The sequence below is a fragment of the Cebus imitator genome, unplaced genomic scaffold (assembly GCF_001604975.1).
Source record: "Cebus imitator isolate Cc_AM_T3 unplaced genomic scaffold, Cebus_imitator-1.0 Scaffold121, whole genome shotgun sequence".
Lineage (NCBI taxonomy): Eukaryota > Metazoa > Chordata > Mammalia > Primates > Cebidae > Cebus > Cebus imitator.
In genome coordinates this window covers 4,471,204-4,490,911 of record NW_016107436.1, presented here as the reverse complement: position 1 = coordinate 4,490,911, position 19,708 = coordinate 4,471,204, and the positions used below count along the sequence as shown (strand labels likewise).

Here is a 19,708-nt window from a genome sequence, read left to right as displayed (position 1 = left end):
TCCCACCCTGTCAGATTAATAGACACTGACAGATTAATTGAGATTCACCAATGAGGCAAAGAGGCAATTGGTTAAGCACAAAAAAGAGTAAAAAGATTAGAACAAAACACAAGTTAAATAACATTACAATGATTAAAGAAACTAAATGGGCTGGGTATGGTGGCTCATACCTGTAATCCCAGCATTCTGGGCAGGCTAACATGGAAGGATCACTTGAAACCAGGAGTTTTGAGACCAGCCTGGTCAACATAGTGAGACTCTATTTCTACAAAAAAGAAAAAATTAGTCAGGCATGGTAGCTCATGCCTGCAGTACCAGCTACTTGGGAGGCTGAGGCGGGAAGATCGCTTGAGCCCAGGAGTTCGAGGCTGCAGTGAGCTATGAACACACTACTGCCCCAGCCTGGGCAACAGAGCAAGACCCTGCCTCATAAAGAAAATAAATTAAAGGGTATCCAAGAATATGTGTCCATTATACTGGACACTGACTAACTCCTAAAATATCTATATTTTAAGATGTATTTTTAAAAATAAAAAAGGCTCAAGCAAGAAGAATGAGGGACAAAATGAAAAAGGTCTTATTGTGAAACATTTAAAACATTTAATCTAGAGCAGTCTAGGTCTCATTTCAAAGGCATAACAGGAAGTAGGGTACTAGGGCACTAAAAATAGCAGAGAAGTGCTCCAAAAATCTCAAAAGACTTGAAAGCCATCAATCTGTCATCTATGTGAGAGAGAGAAAGGAGGCAAAGACAGGGGAGGGGATATAAACAGCCCACCTCACCCTCACAGGCTACACATGGATTCTGGAAGGTCTGCCCAGACTTCCCACAGGGGAAGAAGCACATTTCAAGTGTGGCAAGACACAAAACAAAAAAACTGGACTCAATGAAGCCATTCCTAATTACATCAGGTATTCACCTACAAGAAACGTTCACTGAACTCCCGACCCTGGAAATCCCATACATTGATCTTGAATGGCTTACGGTGGTTCTACCTACAGGCAAATGCCAAATTAGATATCCTTCTCAGTCCCTTCCAACTCTACTCCATGATACTAACAAAGTAAGTTTCAGGCTGGGCGTGGTGGCTCATGCCTGTAATCCTAGGACTTTGGGAGGCCGAGACGGGCAGATCACCTGAGGTCAGGAGTTCCAGACCAGCCTGGCCAACAAGGTAAAACCCCGTCCCTACTAAAAATGCAAAAAATTAGCTGGGCATAGTGGCAGGCACCTGTAATCCCAGCTACTAGGGAGGCTGAGGCAGGAGAATCACTTGAACACAGGAGGTGAAGGTTGCAGTGAGCTGAGATTGTGCCACTGCACTCGAGCCCAGGCCACAGAGTGAGACTCCATCACCAAAAATAAAAAATTAAAGCAAGGTTTAAAGAACAAATGAAAACACGAAGTCTCAGCATGCAAAGAAGACATACTGACCCCAGCTGAGTGCAATGGCTCACGCCTATAATCCCAACACTTTGGGAGGCCAAGGCAGGTGGACAGCTTGAGCCCAGGAGTTCAAGACCAGCCTGGGCAATGTGGCAAGACTGTCTATCTTTAAAAAAAGATATATATATATCCCAAACACAGCACACTCACCCTAAATCTCCCTCTGCCCAGTCCTTCGGTGCCACTGGGCACACAGGCAAGCAGCACATAGGAGGCAGTGTGGTACAGAGGAAAGACTTCGACATCATAGGGTAGAAGAGCTGGAGCTTCATCTCTACCATACACAAATAAGCTCTGCAACTTTGGGCAAGTCATTCTGGGTCTCAATCCTCTCAAGTGTAAAATGAAGACATTGGGAACCAAATAGTCTCTCAATTCCTTTTCTCTTCTAGAATTATTTATAGCTCAGTAACTCTCCTCTAAAATGTGTTCCTCCCTCTGTACTCCTCTATGCCACTCAAAGATATAAATAAGATCATCTTAGCACATTGTTTTAAAAACCTCTCAAACACAGAAGGCATCTTTTAAGCACATAATACAACCAAGTTTAATGAGCTGAGTTAGACGTTCTTTCTCTCCCTTTGTACACCAGTGGGTTTTCAAACAGTATACCCTGAGCTTTAAAGAATTAACTCAGGGCCAGGCTCAGTAGGTCACATCTCAAATTCCAGCACTTTGGGCCTAGGCAAAGGTGGGAGGATTGCTTGAGGTCAGGAGTATGAGCCTGGACAACACAGTGAGACACTGTCTCTACAATATATCTAAAAATTAGCCAGACATGGTGGTTCAATGCTTGTGGTCCCTGCTACTCGGGAGGCTAAGGTGGGAGGATCACAGAGGTGGGGAGGACTGCTTGAGCCCAGAAGGCCAAGGCTATAGTAAGCTGTGATTGCACCACCGTACTTGAGACCAAGCAATAGAGCGAGACTCTGTCTCAAAAAAAAAAAAAGAAGCAACTGAGAAAGCCAAGGGGATGGGGAGGGGAGAACAAGAGCAGGCAAGAAGAAAGCAGAATAAACATGGCTTTAGCTCCTAATCCACTTCAATCAAAGCTGTCTTCATTTGACAAAGTGGTTTTAAGCATCTCAAGAGGACATACGTATTCTTACTATTTTTTAGGGCGCTGGAAAATTCTGGGCCACCTTTGTCCTTGAACAATGGGAAAACATCTGGTTGAGGAAGTTGGTTGGTGGTCAACAGAGCTTTTTGTAGTTTGATCCTTCCTTCCAAGAGCTGGTCCCACAGTGCTGAAAAAGAAGAAAAGAGAATCCCATTCCTCAATAATAAAATGTTCTAGGGGTGAGGTAGCAGGGGCGGGGAAGAACAGAAAACCACACCAGTCTCTAAGCACCACAGCTTAGCAGTTTTATGCCATGGAAACAAATATTCTCTATTATAGGAAATAAATTCAGTATCTATGAAGCAAATATTTGCTACAGCAGAGTGGGAATGCTAAAACCCAAGGAGAGGAGAAAACACTCTTCAATCTTCCCCAGTTGCCGGAAGTACTAGAGCAGAACCAGCTAAGCAGCTCAGTGCAGAAATGGCTGGCTAAGCATACAGGAATAGGGCTTTAGGCCTCTAGGTAAGTGGGGCATGTCACAAACTAATTGAAAGGACACAGGAGAGATAGCCAAAAACAAACAAACGAAAAGCAGACCAAATGCAGATATTTTGAAAAACCGGCAATCAGCAAAACCATGTACAAACCTATCTGGTTCTTCACGGCTCTTCCTTTTTCCACTTCCTCGGAAACTTTGACGGCGGAGAAGGTCATCACCACACCATCGTCCTCACTGTTTCTGTCTCCAGCCCTGTCTTCCTCACTCTCTTCCTCGCTCTCACCTTCGGAGTCTTCCTCATCATCCCCTTCTTCCATGCCACTCTCTTCGTCTTCCTCCTCCTCACTGCTCCCAAGGTCATCCATTCCCTCGGTAAACTTCTCAAAGTCACTGATGCTCTGGACACTGAAGCCTGGTGTTTTTGCAGAGCAGCTTCTGCTCTTCTTGCTCTCCCTATGGTCACCAGACTCCTGTTCCTCAGCAGCACCCAGATCATCCTCATCAGGTTCCTCCAGACCCAGTCCCTCTGAATCTCCATCTCCAGACCCTTCCTCATCAGATATTTCCTCATCTGAACAAGAAGAGAAGGAAGAAAGAGAAAAATGGGTGTTACCTGGAGAAAAATATCAAGCCAAATAATTCATTTCAACTAAAGCACTGTGGCATCAGGAGGAAAAATATCTTATTGTACTCAATTCAATTCAACAAATATATTCATTACACAGCTTCGATCTCCAAAATGCAAAGGGAGAAGCAAAGATGAATAGAACAAAAGGAACTAGTGGGAAAGACAGATTCACAAAATTACAACTCAAGGAAGAATCAGAAGTGCTTTGACAAAATTTCAGTAACCCATAGAGTGAGAAATTTTAATGGTGGGGCAAGTGAATTCAAGCAAAGTTATAAGGAAGAGCTGGCATTTGGTATCGCCCTTGAAGAACAGTAACATTTCAGCTGGTGTTAGAGAATTACCAGTTTTCCCAAACCTGATCTGAAAAAATGTACAATCTATCACACCCATGTGCCCTATTTACTAAATACTTATTAAGCACTTATTATGAGCCGGAGGCTAAGGAAAGGCAAATAGAATTTAATATCCGCAGGGGAGTTCATGGTCTGGTAGGAATGGTAGATATGCATGTCAATAATTATATGACAATGCCATTAGCACACAGTATATGGAGATGGAACCACCTAACTCTCCTGGAAAGGTGGGGGATGGTTTCATGTGGAGAAGGAGACATAATTTTACTTATGAAGCATAAGGAACAGCTCAGAGACAAAGAAGGGGTAAGAAAAACAGGAAACTGCACTAGAGTGCAGAATGCACAGGAAGTGATGGGAGATGAGACCAGAAAGTTGCTCAGGGACCAAATCAAGAAGGGTCTTTGTCTTTCATGAGGACTCTGATCTTGATCCTATAGCAGATAGAGTGCAAGTTAAGGCTCCTGGTTTTACTCATGCTTAGAGCATCATCTGATACTTAGAGGTTTTGACAGTGTATCCAATCTGTTCCAAGGTTTAACATAAAAGCCCCATGTGTTGCAAGCCACGAGTCTTAGATCCAGGGACTGGTTTCGAAAAACTTTCTTGAATAAAATAAAGATTTTAGGAAAATGTGATGAGTCTTTCAGCACTTCTTTAAAGAGTTAGACATAAACTTAAGACACAGACAAAGCTGTCAAAAATATAAACACAAAAACTAAGTGCCAAAACAGTAAACAGAAATTGTTATTTAAATTCTTTGAATGTCTGCCATTTCTCAGATTAAGAAACATCCATACAGTGTTTACTAAATTGTATATATTGGAGTCAGATGGCCTTCATTTGAATCCTGGTTCTTCCGCTAACTATATGACCTTGAGCAAAGTTACTTAACCAACTTGTCCCTCAATTTGCTTACCGGTAAAATGGGACTAAGTAGTAATAACCTTGTGGGAGATTGGGAGGATTAAATTAGGTGATAGACATAGTGATGATTTTTTTTTTTATAAAAATCTGTCTAATTCCAGGTAATGTTATAACATTGTTTTTTGAGGACTTAGTGTGTCCCAGGCTCTTAGAATTTAAATTGTAGAGCTCGTCAGTGCCTGATGCATGGTGAGAACTCAATAAATATTACATTTGTCTCATGATTGGTCCCTTTATCAGTCTCTAGGCAAAGAATATGAAATGAGGTTATCAGGAGCTCCCAGAGCTATATCAAGGACTAAATCATAGATATTATAACCTAAATGATAGTTCATTTTATATTATCTGTGGATTCTCAACATGACACCCCTGACCTTTCAATAGGAAAACAAATGGCATTCTCTCAATAATCACCATATCTAGCCCTTTCTTCCACTCTGAGAAACTTATAATTCTTTAAAACTATAAGCACACAAACTCCTAACTCTTTTGCAGGGAAAAGAAGGATTATGTGATTTTTACAATGGCAAAAAATGAGTTTCACAAATAACTAGTATTACACAGTGCTTCAACGCAAGACCTGAAAAACCGAAGGACAGGGGTCGCAATTCGAGGGTAACATGCTCATCAGACACAGTGCTTTTTCAGCTCATAACCCTCTCCAATATCCAGTATCCACTGCCTCCTCTGTCACTCCATTTTAGGGTGAGCCATTAGTCTGAACATAAGGAGTATAGCAACTTAATCACTCTGGGCTTTAGATTCCTTATGAAGTGAAATGACGTGACCTCTAACACCCTTTCTAATACCAAATCAATGGTTTCTCCTAAGATAACAGGTAGGAGGACGCAGAGTAGTCTTGCTGAGATCATGGCGGGTGGCGGGAGGATTTTAATGCTAAAAAAATTAGGGAAGAAAAAGTTCCACGCAAAAATGTCTACTCACCAGATGATCCTGGCAGAGTCTGCTCCCAATGGTCTTCATTCCATGCTTTTCTAGAGGTGGTTTTGCCGCAATACCTTTTGTCTGTGTCCAAGAGGGAGGCTGATGCCCATTTTCTAATGCTACCCACTGCTAGGAAATCACTTTCCCCATCTTCCCCTTCATCAAACCTGTCAATCACTCTGGCAGCAGTGGCTGTTGGGGGAGAGGGAAAAGCAATCAGAACAAGTTAGCAGAAACTTTCATGGGAACCCCAGTCGACCCATTCATCTCATACTTGAACATCCTCTGCAAAATCCCCACCAACTTCCAGGAATAGGAAATTCATTCTCTCCCAAAGTAGAACACTGTCTTATTGCTGTTTCTAAACAGAAAGCTGACTCCCCACATCTACTGGTAGGATATATTTCTATACCTTGGATCCTACCAAACTAGTTGAATTCCTCTTCCATGTGTGACAGCCACTCCAATGTCTTCAATCAGCCATCACGTTCTCCTCTCCATCCCATTCTTCGGGGAGTTTTCTTTGCTTATTCTGGCTAAACAGCCCCAGGTTCCTTCAACACGGTTCAGCACTCACATTTATCGGTCCCTATTCTCCCTTTCTCACACTTCCGACTCAAGTCTAAAGCAGGATTACCCCCAGCTAGACTCTCAACATCAGCTTACAGAACAGCAGTCTCAGTCATCAGCCACGAAGCAAGGGTCTTGAGACCTCAAGAGGCTTAAACAGCACCAGAGAATCCTTCCATCAGTCTCCAACTTAGTTTTAATGGGCAACCAGAGTTAAAAACATGCGACTTTCTTCTCCCCCTTTCTAATGCAATGCCAGTATAAGGGCATCCTCAAAGCTGACTTCCAACCTGCAAGCAGACTCTCTGGGTCCCTCCAACAGCCCTGGAGCAAGTGAACCCGAAGTCCAGCTCCTCCTGGCCTGAGCCCTCGGTCTGTTCCGCCCCCCGGCCGAGCACCAAGTTTCGAGTACGTGTGAAAAGAAGCCGAAGCCCTCCTCCCGCGCCCGGGGGACACCCCCGCGGGAGGCGAGGTTCCTCTGAGCCAAGCGAAGGAGCACAGGCCCGGCGGCCTCGCGCACGCCCCTTCCAGGCCTCCCCGGGGCCCCAGAGGGCCCGGCCCACCGCTCCGCACGTGGCCTGCCTCAGTCGAGCCTCACCCTCCTCGGGGTCCGCCTCGGGGTCCGCCTCGCTCGGTCGCGGGTTCAACAACTGCTCCAGTTGCAGCGCCAGGGGCTGCGGCCCCGCCATCTTCACCAGGTCCCGGTCCACTCCGCCCAGCGCACGTGAATGTGTGGCCCAACCCCCGACCCCGAAGCTCCCTCTCAGCCTGCTCCTCTCGCCCGAATCCGATTCCCCGACACCGCCAGAGACCGCGCGGAGGCCACCCTACAGCTCTGGACCGGCAACTTCCGGGAGGCGCGCGGGAGGGGGCGGGGCCTGCGCGTCACCACGGGCGTTGCTAGGATGAAGGCGGAAGCGCGCAGAAGGTTGAAGGGATTGGAGCGGTGCGGACGCGTGTGCGTGTGCGCGCGCGCGCGCGGGGGAAGAGGCGGTGCGGAAGCGCGCGAGGGCACGTGACCGCTTCTGGCGCTGAGCCGGGATTGCGATGCGCGCGGCCGGTATCCCCATGCACAAAATATGCCTCGAGATTTGTGGGAGATTCGCTTAGGAATAAAGCATAGCGTAGCCGTGGCCCACGGTGGCTGATTTGGGAAGGAGGAGGGAGTAAAGCGTAAGCTGCTCGAACGGCGGGTGCGCACTCGGGCACGCAGGGACTGGGACCCAAAACAGGTTTGACATTTCGCAATTTAGAGTAGTCTGAGGCACACACCTCTCGCCCTTCAGCGGCCAGGATTGGGGGATCCTGTGTCAGAGATATGCATGTGTAAGTGTGCGGCGGACTGCTGGGGTCTTTATTAATGGGAATACTTAGGAATCCCTGTGGCTAAAAGTAGTTTCTGTAGCTTCTCCAAGTATCCTTGCTCGGGGTGGGGTGTGGATTACTCCACTGCGCACCCCTCGGTATTGATTACTTTGCCGTTCAGAGATGAGGGCATACTCAGACACCTTAAACAGGTGCACAGATGCAGAAAAATTCAGGTCTACTGTTAGAGAGGCAGACTTAAAATATGGACTTAATAGTATAAAGGTAATTGCACCCGGAAAGACACAATCCCTTTACATCCTCTTTCCTTCATCAAGCATTCCCTGACTGCCCACTATGTGGCAGGCACTGCTAGATAAGATACAAGATAAGTAAGTTGGATTCTCTCCCCACCGTGATGAGCCTAGGAGGATAGACAAACATGTAAACAGAAGCAGCAATAAGGGATAAGTGTGAGTACAAAGTATCCGTTGTATGTTGCCTGTGGAGACTTAGAACCCTCTAAACAGAATCTACCTCAAAAAGATCCAGAAAAGAGACGTTAGTGGTGCACTCTGGTAGTCCCCTTTCTTGGGTACAGCCCAGGCCAGTTGGATCCCACAGCTGAACAACCGGGGAACCCTCAGCTTCCCACTGTCTCCCATGGAAACCAAGGGAAGAGAGGATTCCTGACTTTCACAATCATCATATGCCCTCAGGGTCAAGAGCAATGAGAGGACACCACTTTAGTGGAGCCCGCTCCATGTCCCTGTAAAGTGGCTCTTGAAGAATGAAGACAGCCAGGGCTGCAGAGGGGAAGGAGAACCTGACTGAGGGTAAACGCCCTCAGATATGGAAGGAAAAGAATGCCAGGCTAGGCAGGGGACTCAGGAGAAGAAAACTGCTTTTTACCATTCATAAGAGAACTCAGCCTAGGAGGACAGTTTCTTGTTTTCCTCTAATTGCAGTCTTGTGCCTGCATCTGGGCCTCCTGAGCAAAAGTGTGCTCCTTGGGCCTGGGTGAGGTGCTATTGCCTTGGGCTTCAAACCCCACATTTAAGAAACTACCTCCTGCTTTCCTCTTCCCTTGCTATTTTGGGCGCTTATAATGCTTAGAAACCTGGCCTTCAAGGTAAAGAGAAGGAAGAAGAGAGAAAGGGAGGTGAAGCAGTGCAGAGACCACCTCTAAGCTGTCATGCAAACAGGACACTGCTGGCCAATTTGGGGGCTCTGCTGGGCAAATACTCTGCAGAAAATGCCATAGACCTGTTTACTTACTCTCCCTTCCCTGTCCTGGTCCCTACTGACTTCAGAAGCCATTTTAGCAAGGAATCGAGACTGTCCTACTGTCACACACATCCCCCAAAATGCTTGCCTGGGCTTATACTGAAGGTAGAAAGAGGACTCCAGAAGTGGAGGGAAGAGGAAATAATTCTAGGAATTAAGATGCAACTGAGAGTAGTTGAGGCGCGGGACAGGGGAGCAAACTCTCAAATACTCCCTCTGGGGGCCCCTCCCTACCTGAATTCCAGTGTCTTGAGATGGTGCAGGAAGGGCTTCTTGCTAGGGTAGGAGATGGAGAGTGGACTGTGGCAAGGAGTTTCAACCCCTGACTGCTCTAGAGATGAGAGGAACAGGGAGAAGAGAATAAGGGCGAGCAGTTCCCCAACAGAACAGCCTTCTCCAGAGAAGGCGTTGGGACGCCCAGTCCACAGTCCCTCTGCCTGCTCTCTGAGGGCTGCAAAGTGGCAGGTGATTAGGCACAGCAGATGATGGGCAGGAGTGACACCTTCCAGTTGTCCCAAACAACTGTCTGCTCGCTTGACCAGGAGTTTCAAGAGTTTAGGAAAACCAAGTTCCCACTTGCCCCTCCTCAGATGCTGTCCACCCTCAGGTCCCAGCCCCTGGCAATGCCTGTCCTGGCTCTCCACGGGTAATACTTGCCCAAGTGCCTCACCGGAAGCAGCTCCCCAGCGGTAGCCAGCCCAGAGAAGTTGGGTGGGTGAGCTTCAGCTCCCTTGCCAGAGCAGACGGGGGCTCCCCGCTGCTGGAACCCTGAAGGCAGGTGGCAGGAGGCACAGAGGTGGTGCTTTAAGATGGCCGCAGGGAGAAACCAGGCTGCCCTTCTAGGCTAGAGGGGACCGCAGTGGCGCTTCCCTCCTCCTGCGCCTCGCCCGGGAGCTCCGCCTGGGGATGGTGCCGCGCCTCCCCGCGCCTTGGGGCCAGAGGGGCAGCACATCACTGATGGGGAGGGGAACAGGCCCTGACATTTTCAGGCCTCCTCCTCAGAGCCTTCGGCTCCAAATTTGACTGCTGAGCATTGCCACCTGTTCGGGTTTTCGCCAGGATTCAGAATCCCGCGCCGAGTGGAGAGACTGCGCCACTGCCACCGAGTTAGAAGAATCGAATCCACATCGTGTGCTCAACTCGGAAACGCTTCTTATTAAATACCCCGATTCCACAATAAAGCTGCTAAATAATTCAGCAGCCTTGATAGGAAAATGCAGCTTCCCAATGCGCCCAGTTCAGTTAAATGATTGTCTTTAAAGGGGGCTAGGGAGTAGCGTCTATAATGAATAAGTTAGCTATGATTTAATGTATATAAATGCTAAAAAGGTAAAAACAAGCCGATCCAGTGATTGCATATAAAGCAAATAAAGAAATGTACTGCATGCAGAGGCTAGGAGTTTCCAGAGTCTTTTCTGTATTTTATAAATTTTTATTTTTGAAAGAACATTGCCAGATTCCTCCTGATAGCCTCCTCCCCCATTAGATAAGCCATCGTATGGATGCAGTGAAATGTTGCTTATTTTAAAGCTCTCTCTGCAGGAAGGATAAACTTGGCTGTGTCTTAACAAAATTTGAAAACAGCACTGGAAATTATATACCGTTTAATGTCAAACCTTTGACTTTTTAAATAAGAAAATAAATAATCCAGGGTGAAATCTAGGTGATATGGAAAGGAAATTCTGGAACTCTTAATAGCATCTGATATTAAAACACACACATCCATAAGAATATTTCATAGTAGATAAAATATTCAAATTTCTTCCAAGTCTAGGGAAGGACTGGAAAGAATTGAGCTACTTCTAGAACCTATGGCAATTCCCAGTTGAAATTTGATTTCTATATTCGTTTTTTTGTTGTTGTTGTTCATCTTTCAGAGAAACAATATGTATCTTGTGCCAGGCAAAATAGTTTTCTTTCTGGGGAACTTCAAAGGTAACAAATACTATAAAACAACAATTTCATATCAGTTCTGTGAAAGGATTAAAGTATTTCCTTTCTAGCTGTACTACACATTCATTTTACATTACCTTTCAAACCACCAAATTAGAAAGCCATTACATTATCTTTCAAACCACCAAATTAGTAAGCCGGATTATCTATGGGAAATGAATTGAAACTGAAAAGGACCACCTCTAACTATGTATTTACAAGTATCTGATATTCACAAGCCCAGTTTTGCATGTGCAGGGAGAGTGAAAGAGGGAATGCCTTAGATCTCATGCCTAATCACAGACCTGGACCACTCATTTTTTAGCCATGGATTTGATTTCTATTTCAAATTCTATATTAACTTATCAGCAAAAATCTCTTCAATGGTGTCAGTTAAATCCACAGAATGCAAATCTGTAGCTAATAACAGCAGGAAGCCACAGAGAAAAGCTTGGCTGGCATTAGCAAAAGGATTCAGCCACAGCCAAGGCAAAAACAGATATATCACCCCAATCCTGCCTCTCTTTTCCACCTGGCTTCTGAGGACCTCTTCAGCTCCCTATCAGGGCTCCCCTTTGAAAACATCAAATAACACACCAATTATCTAAACATCAGATTTTCTATTTTTATTAAAAACTCACAAATTTATTCAACATGTTTTCTTTCATACAGTGAATGGTCTAATATGCACTGGAGGTCACACAAGCTTAGGTTTATTAGAACAATAAAAGACATATGAGAAATTTAATATATAAAGAAAAAAGTAGCAGCTGTTGACTGCATATTTGACCATAAAATTTAAATATTTTGGACTTTTATTTTAAAGACACAAAAATAAAACCTGTGTGGGTCTATATAAGTCATATTAACAATTCCATGAATGTTCAACAGGACAAAAAATTAGCAAAGATGTTTTTTTTTTAAACCTTGTAACACTTTTTTTTTTTTAAACACTTTCTCCGGTTGCTGGTGCCAGGCACCTTTACAGTATTTGTGCTATAATTATTCTATTTGGCAACTGTCTGAATAGCATGTTTTCTCTTTGCCTCGTGTAAACAACACCTTTTTACATACTAGCACAGTGAGCCGAAAGCCCTGCAAATCTGTCAGAACATCTACAGGAAAAGAAAAGGAACAATTTTGGTTGATTGCTCAAAACATTTTGTTTTCGAACAAGAGGTTTCAAAACAGGATATATTAGTAAAACACTGAACTCCTGAATTTAACATTATACGTAAACAGTTGACTGTTTTTAGTTCAATAGTCTTTTTAAAAATTTTTTTGTGTGTGTAAAGGTAGAATATTTTTCTTGTATAGCTGATGTTCAAGTCATTTTACTGAGCGGTCTGGCGGGAGACCATCCTATCTAGTGTGTCCGTGTATGTGTGTATGTGTGTGTGTGTAGTTTTGTGAAGGTAGAAGAGTTGATACTGAGGGCTTTACATTTAGAATCTTGCAATTTTGGCAAAACCAAAAACCAAAAATCCAGATAGACAAAAATAATATATATATATATAGTCCCACCTGATGCACGGCAGGTCGGCGTTTCTGAAGCTATAAGAGTTTGTCGTCACTGTTGTTGAACTCTGAGACAACACTAATGAGGGCTGTCCCAGAGCTAGAATCCTCCTGGCTGGCCGGGGAGCGCCCTGGGCCGCTTCACGTCCCTCCCCCGGCTGCGCTCACGGCCTCCCTCCCTACGGCTCCTGGCATCACCAATGGCTGCCATGGGCGTCTTTTTGCCGCCCGCCTTCCGGGCGCACACGCCCTCGCCCTCGGGGTCTGTCCACGGATCCGGGTCCAGGTGGGAGGTAGGGAGAGGTCTGCGTTTCCCTTGGGGAGCCCCAGTTCTGCACCTCGGCAGCCCGTGCGTGGATCTTAGTCCCACCTCGAGGCCGATTTGGATCCTATTTCTTGTCCCCCTTTTCCATCTGGTCTCCCCAGAAGGAGAAAGGTTCTCGAGGCTGGAGGAAGGGGGTGGGGACTTGCTTTTTACGTTTTTTTCTTTTTTCTATTTTTCTTAAATAAAGGTTCATTTCTGTACAACCACGAACTCCACGGACCGTACGAGACCCCGCTACCACACTGCCGCCTCGTTCATTTCGGGGGGATGGGACAGGTGGTTCCCGTAGCTTGCCCCACCGTTGACCGATAGCGACGAGAAGGGAGGGCTGGGCCCAAAGACCTCGGCCGACATGGAGTGCAGAGGCCCGGGCAGGCTGGGCTCGGGGCTGGGCGAGTCCCCGGGTGGGTGCGCCAGGATGTCGGTGAACCGCTGCGCCTCGCTCGACGGGTGGTGGCCCGGCAGCGGGTGCTCCAGGCCACCCAGGGGCGTCCCGGACGGCCCAGACGACGGCACGAAGGGTAGGTCCACTGGCGTCTGGGCCTGCGAGGACGGGGGGCCTTGCGGGAAGAAGTCGTAGTTGCCCCCGGGCCCATAGTACTCGCTCTGGTAATCTGCGGAGCGACGGGGAGGGAGCAGGACGTCAGGGCCGGGCAGGGGGCGGGCGGGAGCGCAAGGGAGTGAAGGCGCGCCCTGGAGCGGGCTGGGGAAGGCCATTCGGGGAACTCGCCAACCGCGGAGCGCCCCCGCGAGCCTGGTTGCAGGGAGGAGACTGGGCGCAAGCTCCGGAGCTGCCCCTTACTAGCCACCCCCGTCCTTCAAGGCCAGGAATTGGGCCCTCGGTCCCGCCGCCTCCCCTTGATTTACTCCCATCCTTCGCCCTACTCGCCCCGACTCTCCAGTGGCCCCCGCGCCGCCACCCGCTTCCTGCGAAGCCCGCCCCGACCGGGCCGCGCCCCGCCAGTCGGCGCACACCCACCTCCATAGAAGGAGAAGGGGCCGTTGGGGATGAGCTCGCCCGGCTCCAGGCGGTCCACCAGCGGCCGCATCCTGCGCGGACTGCGGAAGAAGGCGTGGCGCCGGGCGCCCAGCGCACTCAGCTGCTTCATCCTCCGCTCCTTGGAGCGCCGGTTCTGGAACCAGACCTACAGCACAGGGCGGCAGCATGAGGCCACCGAGACTCCATCCCCCGATCCCGGGGCCCTCCCTGCCTAGCCAGCACCTCTCCCTCTCTACCGCCCGGCTGACTGATTCCGTGTGTGTGTGTGTGTGTGTGTGTGTGTGTGTGTGTGTGTCGGTGTAGTGTATAGGGTAGTGGTGACAGTGCGATCTCTGACTAGGACCACTCAGGGCGGGCCCTGAGCCAATGGTGAGCAGGAATCCCACAGGAGGACCTGGACAGTCTGCCCTGTCTGGAGGGGGGGCAGTTGTAGTATAGCTGGGGTTTTTCTAACAGTCACACTATCACAGTTACAGCTTCTCCGGGGCTGTACACACAGAGACACTACATCTCTCCAAAATAATGTCAGACACACACCGAGCTTCCATTTCATGGTCTCTTGCAGCAACACTCCCCCCAACCGTGTCAGACACAGAAACAGCCTGTGATACCAAAACCCACAATCTCCTTGTCACACCCATGCACATCTCAGTGCCGAACATACTTATCCGCAGCCTCTTGCCAATACTGACACAGACACACAACTTCTCATTCATGCACACAGGTTCTCAGTCTCCTGTAGGACTCAGGGCCTTCCGCCTGCACACATGTGCATGTGCACAGTTAGCCTCCCAGGCTGGCACATCCACCCACACCCACGCAGGGCATCCAGGCCCAGTGAACCGGACACCTAGCACTGAGCCAGAGACTCCCTCCAGCCTGGAGGTTCAGCAGTCTTGCCTCCTTTCCACCCACAGGCCCAGCTGCCTCCAGGAGGCCTCTCCTCCCCATTTCACTCCAAACTGCTTGAAGCAGAGCTGATTCTTGGTGGAACCACCTCTCTTTGGAGGGGAAGTCCCTGATCTGGGGCTTGTCTAATTGGAGCAAGTGATCACAAAGTTGGAGTTAGAAGGAGTTCACTTTGTGCAGAAGGCAGAAGAACTGATTGACTCTGGTGGACACTGGGACTTCTCTGACCCTTCCAAACCCGAGGCTGGGGTGGGGTATGTGCAGAAAGAGAGGTCCCAGCTCTCTCCTGAATGTTCAACAGCCTCTGGCTGAGCTCCCGCCCCTCCCCCTCCACTGCCACTATCACCTCTCTTGGGCTGGGAAGAAGGCTTTCTAGATACTGGAGGGCATCAGGCATTTCACAGGTGCAGCAGGGTCGGGATGTGTCTAGACACCCCACCTCCAGACTCCATCTCTCACTTCTCTCTGGATTCTGGGCCCTCCTGGGCTCGGCCTGGGTGCCCAGAGTGGTAGTGTGGGCCTCTGTGGGATGGAGAGGCGTGCTGGGGCCTGACCTGAATGACGCGCATGTTGAGGCCGGTCTCCTGCGCCAGCTGCTCGCGGATATGGCGGGTGGGCTTGGGTGTAGCAGCGAAGGCAGCCTTCAGCGTCTCCAACTGCTTGGCTTTGATGGTGGTGCGCGGTCCCCGCCGCTTGGCGCCCAGGTTCTGGTCGTCATTCTCGTTGCTACCCCCTTCCTTGTCTGATACGTTGGCGCTCTCCGAGTCCTTGGCGTCGTCCTGCGACGGGTCTTGGGAATCCGGAGACAAACTGGGGTCACTGCCGGTGGTGGCTGAGAAGAGGGAAGGGACAGGTGAGCCCGGGGCCTTGGCGAGCCTTCCTCCCCCAGGACCCGTCTGCCCTAGCCAGTCGGGAATTGGAGCCTCACCCGAGTGGAGGCTGTTCTCTTTGGCAACACTGCTGTTACTTAGGTAATCCTCTTTGCAGACGAACTTATTCTCGTCGATGATGTAGAGCTCCTCGCCGGTGGAGAGCTGCTTGTTACACATCATGCAGGTGAAGCAGTTCAGGTGAAACACTTTGCTCCGCGCTCTCCGCACCAGGTCGCTAGGGGAGATGCCCTGCGCGCAGCCCGCGCATTTGGTACCGAAACACCTGCGAGGGCAGGGGGGGTGTCAGCCAGGGGCAAGGGGAGACAGACGGGGAGAAAGATGATCGCCAGAGAGGGGAAAGATGTCCAAAGTAGAGGAAGTAGGAGAGGAGGAATGGAGCGGGGAAAGAAGGGAAGAGAGAGAGAGAAAGAGTGGCAGAATTCCGATTAAACAGGTGAGGAGGCAGCAGGAGAGAGAGTGGCACCAGGGAAAAGTCAGGGAGCAGATACAAGCGGTTAGAGCCAGGGGCCCAAGCTGCCCCGCAAGCCCCAGCCTCACTCCCAGCCTCATCCCAGAGGAAAGAAGCATCGTCTAAAGAAGGTGGCAAGGCAGTGACCCATGAGGAGGGGAACAGGGGACACTTATTTTCCGATTAGATTCAGAAAAGTCGAATTCTAATTAGAGCTCCATATAAACGTGCCCGAGGCACCGCTTTTCTCTCTTTCATCGCAAAAGGACCCGCGTACTCGGGGTTGGTGAGGTCTAGTCCCGCTGTGGGTAAACAAACATAGCCGCGGAAAGCCCGCGCCCCCCACCCCCGCCGTGGCCGTGGCCGTAGGGTCCTTAGAGCCCTCCCGCCGACACGCGCTTGCCTCAAGCGGGGCAAGTTGGCGAAAGCGGGAGGCGCGGGAGCTGGCTCTGGGCGCCCTGCCGCGGGTTGTGGAAGCCAGGCCTCAGGGACCCACTGGCAGCAGGTACTACGAGTACGGTTTGCCACCCTCCCGCTATGATCCAGTCATTGCAGAGGAAACCCGGAGCAGCCCGCGGAGGCTCAAAGGGTCAGCCCATGCGTTCTCCCGAAACACCAGCGAGCACGAAGCTTTGCTCCACGGTCCACGCAGCCCAAGCCCAGCCACGAGTCCTGGAACGGCACTGGGGACAGGGCGCCTTGGCGCTCTGAGTGGCTTTGAATTCCTCTTCATCCCTGCTCCCTGATTTGAACTATGATCACAAACTCAGAAAAGCAGAAACCCCAAGTCAGCTGAATAAACTGCGAGATTTCACATCCTTTGGGTGAAATTACAATTTGCATTTGCGCCTGTTCTTCTCTGCTGACTTGTGTGTTTGTGTGGATAGAGCAGCAAAATTGTGAGTGTAACACAATATAATTAAAATGCTAAACGGATAAGGGGAGTAGGGAGAAGCCTCCCCACCAGCAAGCTGGGGGTCTCGGCTTTCCCCCAGGTTTCAGCAAGGAGGGTGCTGGCTGTGGCTGGCAGTTCCTAGGAGGGCTATTGAGCGGAGCTCGCGGGAGTCGGAGTCGCCTGGGGCTGAAGCCGAACCACCCGCCAACTTCGGCAGCCAGGGAAGCAGGAAAAAACTACGGATGCTTCGCAGGCTACAGTGCAGCTATTTGCCCAGGTCTGCATTCGGAGGCAGGTCCGGGGTTGGGGAAGACCCCCAGGCGTGCAGGATCTGCCTTAAGGCCAAGTTCTTTCCTGCCGCGGACTGGGCAGACACTCCACGCAAAAGGTTCCGCGCTTCCCGCCAAGACCGCTCAGGGTCGGAAAAGGTAGTGGCTGGGAGCGAACCTGGGCTCAGCCTGGAAGGCAAACAACCCGGAAGGCCTGGAGAATGCAGTTGCTGCAGAGCTTGGCTCGGGGAAAGACAGCAGTCCGGGCTACGACGCCCGAGGCTGCCCTGTCTCTTCCAAGCTTGAAGGGGCTTCTGGGCCAAGGCAGGCTCAGACCCTTTCTTCCTAGGCACGTGCAGCCAAACCCAGATCCATAGTTTCCAGGATGCAAGCAGGGCCGCGTCCCGGGCTCCCAGCGCGCCAGCTGGCGGAGAGGCGGGCGCCCGCGGGACTTGGCTGCCCTCTCTAGAAGCAGCTCCTAACTGGGCTGCGAGGCCACGCTAACCTCTGATCCGAAGCTGGCCGGGAAGGGCCCGCGGGGAGGCAGCAGCAGAGGCGTAGGAGGGAAGTACTCACCGGAAGAAGTCGTTCTTGCAGTAGAGTTTGCCTTCCCTGGAGAAGCACTTCTCGGTCAGGTTGCATTTACATTCACAGCACTGGACGCACTTGACGTGCCAGGCCCTGTCCAGCACGTTCAAGAGAAAGCGGTCCAGGATGGGCCTTTTGCAGCCGGCACAGTGAACCATGGTCTTTGCTTTGGTCTGATGAGGCCCAGAGAGAGAGAGGGGCAAAGTAGAGCCCAGGGGATGACTCCTGAAGACAACCGGCACGAGCTCCCCAACCTCTCCAAAAAGAGGAGACACACTCGGCCGTACAAGCCAAAACCCGCACCAGGAAATCAAAGTAGGGGGAAGGAAACGAGGCTGATCGGGGGCTGGGAGCGCCTTGGTGGAGTGTGCAGCCGGGGAGTCCCAGGGCCCCGGGGCGGAGCGGCGCCGCCTCAGCTCCCGGGGCGAGAAAAAGAAGTCTCAGGCGGGCGAGAATCCGACCCTTCTGCCCAGAGCCCGCGGAGGAGTGAAGGTCACCGAGACCAGCGGCGGGAACGGAAATAAATAAATAAAAACGGAGATGAAGAAGAAGACGACGACTCGGCGAGCTCGGGTTGCGAGGAAAGCGCCTCTGAGTTCTCCCGGACTTGAGGTAGAGGTGTCAGAAGTCAAAGTGCATCTGCTTTTGTCGGGGTGTGAGGGCGAGTGTGTGCGTGCCAGGCTGCCCACCACTGGGATTTCCCCCCTCTTTTAAAAAAAGGAAAAGAACAAAAGGAGCAGAGAAGCTTTGGATCCTAAACTGCCGGCATCGCGCTGCGGGTCCGGGCGCGCCGAGGGCCCACGCTGGGCCTAGGGGAGGGGGCGAGGGCAGACCGCGGAGGGGAGGGAGAGAGAGGACGGTAGGAGGAAGATCTTGGTGTTGCTTGCTGTTGTTGCTTAGGGTTCCCCGCTATTGGAGAAGTGTTTGTGTCAATCGAAAACAGAGAGGGACGACTCCGGGCGGAGGCAGCCAGGCGCACTCGCTCCTTCCCTACCGCCCCAGCCCAGTCACCTCGGCCCTTGGCCTGCCTGGAGGCCTCCGTATGCTCAGGGCGACCCTCCCTGCGCCCGGGCTCCTTCGGGAGGCACTACGGGCTGGCTTCTCACCGCGCCTGGCCGTGCATCGTGGCTCCAGTCACAGCTCGCGGCCGCCTGGGCGCGCAGCCCCGCATCGCTCGGCCCACGCTCCGGCTGCCTCCGTCTAACCCCACAGTCGCTCGACTTTCTGTCCTTTTCCTGTTCCCCTTCTTTTTTTCGTTGTGGTGGCAAATCTGGGTTTCCTTCCTAGCCTCCTTCCTTTTTTTGTTTTTCTTTTGCAGCAGGAGGAGTCGGGGAGGAGGGGGGCAGCTTGGAGAGCTTTTTTAAAAAATGTCCCGGGGCAGCAGCTACTGTAGGCCGGCGGCTGGAACGGCTCGGTGCGGACTGCTGCTATCGCCGCCCGGGCCGCGGCTAGTTGCTGGCCCTCCCTGGGCGCGCGTCCCTCGGTCCCTGGCCTCCTGGCCCAGTCGCCGCCCCGGCGCGTCTCACCCCAGCTCCGGCGGCTCGGTGACTGCTCCTGGCTGTTGGCTGAGCTCTGGAAGCCCCCTCGCCTTAATGCAGCGCCCGCCGACGTCACTGCGGCCTGCGACCAATCAGCGCCTCGCGGTCCCTCTGTAAACCATTCTGCATCCCCCGGCCCGGGAGAGTGCGCGGAGACCGCGTTTAGAGGATCAGTGGCGGCGGCACCCGCGGCCCCGCGCGGCGCGGACAGCGGGCAGCACCGTGCCTGGAAGCCCTCCTGCTCCGGTAAGGCGTCGGTTTCGTTGGGAGGGACAGAAAGCGACAGGGAGTCATGCGCAGGCAGAGCCCCGAGTTCTGCTGCAGAGTGGGTATAGTCCAAGACCGAGGCTTGTGGAAGGCTGGGGT

The 19,708-nt window shown here is 51.0% G+C and overlaps 2 protein-coding genes across 3 annotated transcripts in view; both read right to left on the bottom strand.

The window, feature by feature from the left end:
• The window catches only part of AATF (apoptosis antagonizing transcription factor), a 114,629-nt gene extending 107,254 nt beyond the window's left edge, over positions 1-7,375 (bottom strand). The window contains exons 1-4 of one of the 2 annotated variants that reach the window (XM_017539855.2): positions 7,034-7,375; positions 5,866-6,057; positions 3,158-3,580; positions 2,557-2,694 (exon numbers count right to left, since the gene is read on the bottom strand). In XM_017539855.2, coding sequence (XP_017395344.1) covers positions 2,557-2,694; positions 3,158-3,580; positions 5,866-6,057; positions 7,034-7,124 — 844 coding nt within the window. In that variant the 5' untranslated portion in view covers positions 7,125-7,375. The remainder of the gene's footprint in view (positions 1-2,556; positions 2,695-3,157; positions 3,581-5,865; positions 6,058-7,033) is intronic. The other variant, XM_017539856.2, reaches the window with a different exon arrangement.
• Positions 7,376-12,237: 4,862 nt separating this feature from the next.
• On the bottom strand, positions 12,238-19,363 carry LHX1 (LIM homeobox 1). The gene is made up of 5 exons (XM_017539854.2): positions 17,793-19,363; positions 15,640-15,866; positions 15,266-15,543; positions 13,782-13,947; positions 12,238-13,416 (listed from the first exon to the last, which is right to left on the bottom strand). Exons 1-5 carry the CDS (start codon positions 17,960-17,962, stop codon positions 13,037-13,039), a joined length of 1,221 nt encoding a protein of 406 aa, XP_017395343.1. The 5' UTR covers positions 17,963-19,363; the 3' UTR covers positions 12,238-13,036.
• Between the last annotated feature and the right edge of the window lie 345 nt (positions 19,364-19,708).